Here is a 10,351-nt window from a genome sequence, read left to right on the forward strand (position 1 = left end):
TTTCTTATAGACCTTTATATACACATCACTTTATTTAGGTAGCTTATTACACATCACAAGTGAAACACTAAAGATATCTGAACACATATAAAAAAAACCCCAACATACACAATAAGGTTATTCATCTTCAGCCCCCCAGATGTGCAGCACCCCCAGACGTGCAGCCGGGGGTCCCTATTTGCAGCAGCTGCACTTGGCGGAGGGGGGCCCCTTGCAGACGCAGCCCTGCGCGCACTTGGCACATCCCGCCGGGCAGCAGGAGCAGCAGCCTGCGGGGGGGAGAAAAATAAGTCGGGGACATTCCCGGGGGGGGGTGTCTCAGGGTGGGGTTTGGGGGGTCCCATGGGGGGTGGCTGGTTTGGAGATCTCCCACTGACCCCTGTGTCCTCCGCTTTTAGCAGCATCCCCATCCCCGGCGGTGTCTCCTGGGGTGTTTTTGCAGCCAGGGCTGGTGCTGGGGAAGCAGCAGGAGGGTGCGGGACCCCCAGGGGCTCCCCGGGCCCCCCCCCCCCCTCCCCGTGCAAACCCTCCCGCACACAGCTCTGCCCGGGGGTGATGGCATCAGAAGCAGCCGGAAGAAATCCCGGTGCCGGTTGCCTCCCATCCCCTTGCGCTGAGCCTGAGGCGCCAGCGAGGGGTGCAGTGAGGTTTGGGTTGTACGGGGTGGCTTGTATTGCCTGGCGGGGGGGTTGGAATTCACCCTGGGGGGGGCAAAAAAATATGGGAGGAATAAGCTCAACTCTGGCAATGCTGAGCTTTGATTCAGTGTGTCCAGGGAAGTGTAGTGAAAACCCCCACGAGTGTTTCTGCCCCCCCACGTGGGGCTCGGGGACCCCCCCCTTACCTTTTTTGCACGATGTGCATTTGCAGTTTTTGCATTTGCAGTTGTCCCCGCAGGTGCAGGTGCCACCTAAAACACAGAGAAAAGGACAAGAAGGGTTGAGAGGAGGTGGTGGGAAGGGATCCCCACATCCCCGGGGATCAGCGGGGGATGCTCCGGGGCGAGGGCCGCAGGGCGAGCATTGCCGCCCCTCCGAGCACCCGCTCTCCGGCAGCACCGGCCGGGGCCGACCCTTCGGCCTCGCTCAGTGGGGAGGTCACGGCATTCCCGGCCGCTTCCCGCTGAGATGCTCCAGGTTTGACACCGCAAAGCTGGGAAAGGATTCCAGCGGCCGGCTCGGCCAGGATGAGAGCACCGGGGATGGCGAAGGCGGCCGGCGGGCGGGAGCGTCGCTGGTCCCGCTGGGATGCTCCGGCGCCCGCAGCCCCCCGGGGCCGAGGCGGAGGGAAGCGCTGGCTTACCCGTGGCGCAAGGGCAATCCTGGGAGTCCATGTCTGCCTGGGCTGGGTGCCGGCTGCCGGACGCGCTGGGCGATGGGAAGAGCGGCTTTGGCAGGACTCGCAGCTGCCTCCTATTTATCCTTGGCCGGGCGAGAGCGAGTGCAAAACCTCCGCCCCTCGCAGCCTGCGCACGGCTCAGCCCCGCTCCTGCCCCGGGCGCTGCTGATTCACTCCCCGGGCGGCCGGGCAGGACCTGGGGCTCCCACGTCCCCCCCCCCCCCCCCCCCCCCACCTCCCCGAGCAGTGGGGGGCTGCCTCGGGTGGTCACCGCTCCCCGCTGAGATGTTGGGGTGGGTGCAGAGAACGGTCAGCTCTCATCACACAGATGGCACCTGCTTTGGGAGCGCTGCTCCACTCCCACGGGTTGGGGGCTGAGGCGGTGCACCCAGGGAAGCCCCCGCAGCCCGGCCCTTTGCCAAAATGAAGCTGCGGAGCCCCGATGCCTCGGGGGGGTGCATTGACCCCAGGGCTGCCACCGCTGCTGGGAGCTCTCAGCCCCCTCCTCCCAAAGCCGGCACAGTGGGGTGATGGGGAGCTGGCACGGTGGGGTGACAGGGATGCGGTCCCTGCCCCAGACCCTATCCCGTGGCTCCGACACCCTCCCCGCGAGCAGGAACAGCAACAAGCTGAACTGGCCCGGCCAGAGCCTGCCGTGCCCTCCCAGCGCCCCAGGATGGCGGCGCCCACGTCCCCTCGGCGCCGCACATGGCACCTCAGGGGCCCCGTCTCCTTCCCGGCTGCGGTGCTCCATCCCACTCGTCTGAATTAATTTCTGCGTGCCATCAGCCGGGTGTGCAGGGGAGGAGGGTGGCGGGCGATCTGCCATCACCCTGGTCAACTCCTCCGGCGGGTTTTACCCACCCACTCGAAAGAGCAGTGAGGTTTTGGGGTGGAAAGAGCGAAAAAAATGATGCTTTCTGAGATTTTGGGTGCAGGGAGGCATTGCCAGCCATGGAGCATCCTTCCTCCTCACCCCTGGGGTTTTTGCTTGCTCCCCAGTGCTGATGGTACCCCATCCCGGCTGCCCCACGCTCCAAACCTCCTTTGCTTCGGGGTTTTATCCCAGCTGGCATTTTGCCTGCGGTGCCTGGCTAAGGCGGTTTGTCAGAGGCGATGCTAATCCAGCCGAAACAGCAGGCCAGGGAGTATTTTTACCACCCAGCTGTCTGGGCATGTTGGGAGCTTGTTGGGTGACCTGGTGGGGAGCGGTGCCAGCGCCCCGACTCGGCGTCTCCTCCAGCCCAGCCAGGCCAGGGTGGGAAATCGGTACGTAAAAGTCTAAGGAAGGCAGAGCCAACGGGCCCTTTCCTCGCCCCCGCCGCCCCGGCAGCGGCTCATCGGTGCCCCGGCGTGCCAGCCCTGCGGTCGTGTGAGCGTCACGCTGCTGCTGATGCACCGGGGCGTGATGGCGGGGCTGGTGCCAGGGACCAGGCGGGTGCCAACAGCATCGGTCGCTCCTGCGGGAGCAGGGAAACACAAACGTCCCGGGGAACACTCGTGCAAGTGGCCACCCACCGGCCCCGGCTACGACCCCTGTGCTATGGGTGTCATGGCAGAGGGGGGGGACATCTCCTTGGGGTCCCCGAAATAACCAGCTGAGCACTCCCGCGGTGCAGGAATATGCCCAGGGAAATGCTTCCAGCCATGTCGTGATGGATGCATGGGGAACAGCAATGCCACCACAGCATCCGCTCTGTCCTCCCGCACCACCTGGCACCCTTGGCCACCCCGGCAAAGCCATGGCGTTGGCAGATTGTCCCTGTCCCTGGCTGGTGGTGGCCCAGGGATGTGGGGACGGGTGACCCATCCAAAGTGGTCCCTCTCCTCCAGCCTGGGGGGAGGAAGGTGAAGCCCACACTGGGGGAACAGAACAACGTCGCCTGTGCTGTGCAATCCCTGCCACGCACGGACGGGGTGGAGGGAAAGCTCTCCAGCACATATTCTCGGCTCAGACCTCAGCTTTTTCCTTCCTTTCCTTCCTTTCTTTACATGAAGGAAAAAAGCATCTTCCAGGTGATGCAGGAGGACTCGGGACTAGGGGTCTGGGAGGTCTTGTGTTGCTCCTGGTCTGTTCTGAAATTAATTTGGGATGGGGCCAGGGCAGTGGGTTGTCAGTCGGACACACATCAGCCTGGCCACCTCTGGGAGCAGCCTGTAATTGGGGTGATGAGCTGCAGAGCTGGGACCCTGGGGCGACCTTCCTCCTGCTTAAATACCCGCCATTACAAGGCCCTGTGAGCCCCAGTTTGCCTTCTGGCCCCTGTCCTCCATTTGCTGGGAGAGCCTGGGGGTTCCCCATCATTTAAATAAGCCTGATGCTGCTCCCCAGAGCCGAGCAAAACAGGCAGGATCCCTGTGCGGCGATTATTCGCCAGCCCTTGCCATGCCAGAGCTGTACCCCTTGGTGTCCATGTCCCCTGCGTGGGATTCCTGGCTCTGTCCCCAGGCGCTTCCGTGGCAATCACCCCGAGACCGCCCGGCAAATTAACGCGGGTGAGTCAGCGGGATGCTCCGGCGCTCCAGGCAGAGCTGGAGATGACGCTCGCCGGTGGGATGGTGATGGCTGAGCCGGGGTAATGGCTCTGCAGGGCATGGCAGGGACGGGGCTCCCCGGAAAGGAGTGAAGGACCTTCAGGAAGATGCGGTGAAGGCACCCGTCCCTGCGACAGGCGCCTGCAACACACAGGGTGGCTGATTGCCGAAAGCCACGGGACGGTGCCGGGGCTGGTGCCGGCGGCTGGCGGTGACTCAGTGCCGGTGCCAGGCAGGCGGGGAGGAAGGGGCCGCAGCCGGCTCCTGAGGAGGTGACCTGGCACCCCGCGGCTCCAGTCACCCACGGTCACGCCACGGCACGTGATGAACCTGCTTCTGCCTCCGGCCGCCCACGATTTTTTGCAGCTACCCCAGTACGTCACCTACGGGGGACCCTGCAGACAACTGCAGGTCCCTCTCTCCCTTCTCCGAGGGCACGTGCCTCCCCAAAGCACCCGCTCCGGGCTCGCCGTCCCCTCCCGAGCGGTGCCGGGTGCGGTGACCCGTCCTTCCGCTGGCAAAGCTCCATGGCTCAAATCGGCACGGCCCACGGGCGGGGATGCCAGCGAGCTGCGAAACCAGGGTGGGCACGGGACGGAGACCCCGAGGACAGTCCCTGGGGGTACACGGCCCCTCACCGTTGCCTGCTGCTTGCCGGGCAGGGAGCCGATGCCCCGTGGCACCCCAGCTGTGCAGGGCACCCAGGGGTGCCCCCAATGCTGTGGCAGCACCCAGGGCAGCTCAGCTCTGCCCGCTCTAGCTGCTTTTGTGCCGGGCCCTGGGCAGGAGAGCTGGGGGTGCAAGCAACCATATCCCACCTGGGAACAGCCTTTCAAACTGAAACAGAGAAAATAAGGGGGCTTATGCGTCCCCCCGCCAGCACCCAGCAAACCCACAGTGCACTCGAAACGCTGAAATCCCGTAGGAAGCCGTGGGAGCGGTCGTTGCTTAGAAAGCAGGCTTGGCTTTTATTTGACAAGTAGCTCAGGTTATTATTTGCTGATGATAAACAAGTGTTTAAAACAGGGGAAATAGGTGCTGACGTCGTTTTGTTTTGCCAGCGCTTGCCAGCCCTTTGGCAGAGGAGGAAGAGGATGAATCACCCCGCGCCTGCCCCTGGAAGCCGTTCCCAACCGCTCCCCATGTGCATAGGCAAAGCCTTGGAAACCATTCGGGAGTGAAACCGGATCGGTGGGGTGACCTCACGCTGTGAAGGCTTCTTTTATTTTTTTCTCCCCCCCAGAAAACAGTGAGCAAAGACTTGTTCTGGTCTCAGTGGCAGACGTGAGCTAAGCCCGTCGTCTGCTTTTCCTCCTCGCTCCTTCCCCAGGAGCTGCCCGCATTCCTGCCAACCCCCTGCCTGCACCTTAGTTGCAGCTTTGGGAAAATAGATCCCAGCGGGTGCTTCTCCAGACGCTCAGCTATCGGCAAAGACACGGCGTGTCTCCGTTTCCCTGGGTAAATGCCCTCCTTGCTGGGCTTCGCTCACGTCCGGAGCAATAGAAACACACCTTTGGCGAGGGCCCGCTCGCAGCGGGAAGGGGATGAGCAGATTTTCATTAAGCAGGAATTGCACCGCCTGCAATACTGCAACGCTTTCACAACCCTGCAGCACGCTTTGATGTGGGCTGTTTAGGAGCCGCCTTGCAACCCAGCCGGCTGCGCTGGGGCTGGGGCTCCCAAGTCCGGGTTTCTGAGCCCGGCTCAGCCGCCAGCTCGTCCTATAGCTCCGGGCAAGGGCTTGAAATTTATTCCTTATTTCTTATCTGGAAATGAGCTATCAATATTACCTTCCCCTTGAAAAAAACACTGCGGAGAGGGTGGTGATTTGCTAATTATTTATTCTTAGGTGGAAGGGAAAGAAAGAAATGCTGAACCGACGCCTTGCAATTGGGTCCAGGAGGGTGAGCCCGACCCCGCAAACCCCCCGCTGGTTTTGGGGACCCCGGCACAAGGTGGGAGCTCCCGCCCGGCGGTACGGGGTTTTGGGGCCGGGCGATGTGTGTTCAGGCACGTCTGGAAGATGAAAGGGCTGATTCGTCTTTTGATCATGAAATTCTCATAAATGTTAATGGGAATTACTTCAAGGTCTAATGAGGGCAGAATTGCAGCCCCCCAGGGGAGGAAGGGGGTGACGACCGACCAAGTTTTGGCTGGGAAATAAAAGGGTTCGAATTTACCTTGTCCCCCACCTGCGAGAGCAGAGTACGGGTGGGTCAGGGGCTGCCCCGCACCCCTGCAGACCCTCCTGGGAAAGGGGGTCCCCAGCTGTCCCCCCGCTTGCCCAGGACAGGCTTTAAGCATCACCTTAACTCTAGGCAGCGTTTTAACTCACAAATCTAATGCTTTCCCAGTGTACTATTTGGATTTTCTTCTTTTTCTTTGGATGTTTTTTTTTTTTTTTTCTTTTCCCCCTACGTCTTCCCTTCCCTTTTGTGTCTTTCAGGTTCCCACAGACTTCAAACTCACCTGCTCCAACTACTTCGCCACCTCCCCCCGGCTGAAACGTGACCTGAAGTTTCCAAGTATCGTTACCTTGGGCATATTTAATTATTTTATTCCCCTTTAGTTGCTAATTAGAAGCCAAGAGTAGAGGGGATGAGTAATCGAGTAGACACTTGCCTGAGCTTGCAAAGAAAACACCAACCCCCTCGGTATAAAGGCGTGAAATAAAAGGATGCGATATTTTCCTTGATGTCTTCATGGCCCTGCTCCTGAGATCCAGAGATCGGGGTTGTCTATCCCGGGAATGATTCACGCGGCCGCTGCGCCGGATCCTGCCTCCCCCGAGAGCAGCTGCCGCTGCTCTCGGGGGAGGCAGGATCCGGCGCAGCGGCTCTTCCCATCCCCATCCGAAAGCATCTCCAATCCCAGGGATGTGCACGGAATGGGGGGAAGAAATGCTACACCGGCTCGGGCAGCAAACCTGGGATGGGGAAGGAGAAAAGCCCCTGCAGACAGCAAAGCTGGTTTGCTGCTGCTCAGACAGGCTCGGTCTTCATTTTAAGAAGTATTTAGGTGCGTAGATACAATTGCTCATCCCGCCCCGCTCCCTCCAGCCATATTATCCCCTATATTATTTTTGTCAATGTTTTTCTAAGCTCAGTAGCTAAGTGCTCCTCAGGGTTTAGCATCTCACCGGGGGAGACCAAGCAGGAGGATCCCCCGCCAGGCAGACAAGGGCATCGTGAATTTTCGGTTAGATTTGAAGTCTTTGCCAAGAAACAGCTCCTGGGTGGGTGACGATCCTTGAACCTGTTGTGTTGTCACCGCTGGCTTCCCCGTGCAACATGCCTAGAAAGCCAGCAACCGGGACCAAGCATGTTTTGATTACAGTATAGTATAGTATAATATATATATAATATTATAGTAAATTATGTTCATAGCATCATAGAATATCTCAGGTTGGAAGGGACCCGTAAGGATCATCGACTCCAACTCCAATATTATTATATTATATTACATTACATTACATTATATTACATTATACTATATTATATCATATTATTATATGATTGATAAATATATATATATATATATATATATATATTTCTATTTCCCCAGAGCTAGAAAAGAGCAAACACTGGTCACAGCCTTGCTCAGCTTGTGCAGAGCAGCTCCGGGGTCGCTCAGGAAGGACGGCGATGATCTCTTGCTGGATATTGAGACCCCTGCTCCGACGACACAGCCCGGTCACCCCTTGACTACAGCCGCCCCGACCCCGGCCCTCCAGCAGCCCCGGCTGTGCAGCAGCGATCCCCAGGGGTTCAGCGAGGATTTTATGGGATTTCCCCCCCTATAGAAGTGGGAGGGAAGGACCCCTGTCCAAAGCGCGGCTGCGACTGGGGACTAGATGCTGTACATATAGATGACAGGCCTTTCAAACGACGGGAAATGAGTACTAAAAGTCATGATTTCAATTTTAAGAGTTTCAGAGCCAGCAAATTCAAAGTGGCAGCTGTAACAGGCAGCGTAATTTAACCGTGTTGCAGACACACCAAACCCAATACCATAATTAGAGATGCAAAATAATATTTACAGTCCAGATCATACATATTTAGCGAGAAGCTGGAATTTTCATCTATTTACAATTTTACCAGCCTATAAAGGTCTCTGAGTGCAGTTTTTTTCCCCCGTTTTGTTGGGTCGGGTTTGCAGAGCCCGGCAGAGCAACGCTTGGCGCTGCTGGGAGGGGAGCTGGGCATTTTCCCTGGGAGGGCATCAGCATTTGCTGGGCTTGAGCAACTCCCTGTTGCCCGTCTGAGTTCACGCCGGTGCTTTGGCTTTGTGCTCCCGTACCCAAACCGGCACCCGGGAGGGGAGACCTGCTGCAAGGTTGGCACCGAGACCCACGCTTGCCCAAAATGGATCCACAAAGGGGGAAAAAAAAAACTCCTCTTTAATATGCGCGTGCGATTGCTGCTTCGTTATCCGCAAGTATAATGGCACATTGCTAGAGCTGCCAGAAAAACTTGGTGAAAACAATTAAAAAAAAGAGAAAAAGGCGGTTGTCACATTCGGAGTCGCATGATCTCCGCTCCAGCGCTGCCTTTGAGAGCTCTCCTTCGCATGCAGGGCAGGGACGCCGCTGCCGGCCAGGGCTTGGCCGATGCACAAGTAAATGCCAACTGGGATGCGCCTGCCAGCTTTCCTAGAAATAAATGAATCTTTGCCTCGGTCTGGTGGCCTCCGCAGGGAAGGGCGGTTGTCCCAGCGCATCCTTTTCCAAACCTGCCTCTTGCTGGAATGGGGGTGATAACGTGCCAGTGGATGGCAGGTGCTGGATTTGGGCGCCGGTCAGAGAGCGCGGCTTATTTATGGCACCCGTGAAGGTTATCGTGTTAAAATTATTTCTTAAACCCCAAATAATTTAAGAATTTCTAAAGTCACGACCTTGAGCCAGCGTTTCCCTATCCAGCCTGCGGAGAGGCAGGGAGCGGTCGCTGCGGGGAGAGGGGACCCTGGGGACCCGTAAGGATCTGGGTACCGAAATCCACGCCGGGATGGGGACCAGCATCAGCGTTTACGCTGCAGCTCGGGGCGGGTTCGCCCTCCGTCCCCCCATTTCCAACCTCCTCCTAGCCGGATTCTGTACAAACTGGTGCGTAAGCCCATAAGAGTGGCACAAATGCTTTGAGGTCGCTTTTCCCAGGCAGCATGGGGTGTTTTAACACTGGGTTTGGTTTTATGGGTGTTCCAGATATTCTTGGTTTACAGCCGAGCGCCGGGCTGCTAGTGCAGGCGTGAGTGGGAGCTGGAGGGGCAGCGAGGGGCGGGAGATGAGGGGGCTGGGGGCCGGGAGGGGCTGCCTGGCCCAAACTGGGTGCTGAGCCCTCGAGGGAGCTGGGACCGGGATGGTGGTGTGGGTGTTGGGGGCTGCTGGTGCTACCTGGGGAGCAACGGCCTCTGCCCTCCTGCCCCCAGCTCTGCCCCACTGCCCCCCTGCACCCCTCACTGCTCCCCTGCACCCCTCACTGCTCCCCTGCACCCCTCACTGCCCCCCTGCACCCCTCACTGCTCCCCTGCACACCCAGCTGCCCTCCAGTACCTCCAGTTGCCCCTTCAGCTCCCCTGACCTCTGCAACTGTTCCCATCTTCCCCCAATCCCCCACCCCAGCTCCCCCCAGCTCCCTCAGCTGCCCCCCAGCACCTGCAACTATCCCCCCAGATCCCCTGACCTCTGCAACTGCCCCCCCAGCTCCCCCAGTCCTACACTCGTTGCCCCTCGCTCCTCCAGTTGCCCCCCAGATCCCCAGTCCCACACCTCCAACTGCCCCCCAGCTCCCCCAACTGCTCCCCTACAGCCCCAAGCGCCTCCAACTGCCCCCTGTACCCCGACCTCTGCAGCTGCCCCCCCAGTCCCCCGTCCCACACCCCAGCTCCCTCAGCTCCCCCAACTGCCCCACCAGTCCCACACCCCAGCTCCCCCAACTACCCCCCCAGTCCCACACCCCAGCTCCCCCAGCTCCCCCAACTACCCCCCCAGTCCCACACCTCAGCTCCCCCAGCTCCCCCAGCTGCCCCCCCAGTCCCACACCCCAGCTCCCCCAGCTCCCCCAACTGCCCCCCCAGTCCCACACCCCAGCTCCCCCAGCTCCCCCAACTGCCCCCCCAGTCCCACACCTCAGCTCCCCCAGCTCCCCCAGCTGCCCCCCCAGTCCCACACCCCAGCTCCCCCAGCTCCCCCAGCTGCCCCCCCAGTCCCACACCCCAGCTCCCCCAGCTGCCCCCCCAGTCCCACACCCCAGCTCCCCCAACTGCCCCCCCAGTCCCACACCCCAGCTCCCCCAGCTCCCCCAACTATCCCCCCAGTCCCACACCCCAGCCCCCCAGCCCAGCCCCCCCGCCCCCCCATCTGCGCCGACCCCAACTGCCCCCCCCCGCCACCCCGGCCCCACAGCGCCCCCCGCGGCTGCCCCGGGTGCCGCAGCACGCCCCGCCCCGCCCCGCCCCGGCCCCGCCCCTCCCCGCTGACGCA

General features: G+C 60.1%; 1 protein-coding gene across 1 annotated transcript; it reads right to left on the minus strand.

Moving 5' to 3' along the window:
- LOC142087006 (metallothionein-1) lies at positions 1–1,407 on the minus strand. The gene is made up of 3 exons (XM_075160710.1): positions 1,303–1,407; positions 845–910; positions 1–269 (listed from the first exon to the last, which is right to left on the minus strand). Exons 1-3 carry the CDS (start codon positions 1,331–1,333, stop codon positions 175–177), a joined length of 192 nt encoding a protein of 63 aa, XP_075016811.1. The 5' UTR covers positions 1,334–1,407; the 3' UTR covers positions 1–174.
- Positions 1,408–10,351: the final 8,944 nt, after the last annotated feature.

This window comes from Calonectris borealis, chromosome 12, assembly GCF_964195595.1.
Source record: "Calonectris borealis chromosome 12, bCalBor7.hap1.2, whole genome shotgun sequence".
Lineage (NCBI taxonomy): Eukaryota > Metazoa > Chordata > Aves > Procellariiformes > Procellariidae > Calonectris > Calonectris borealis.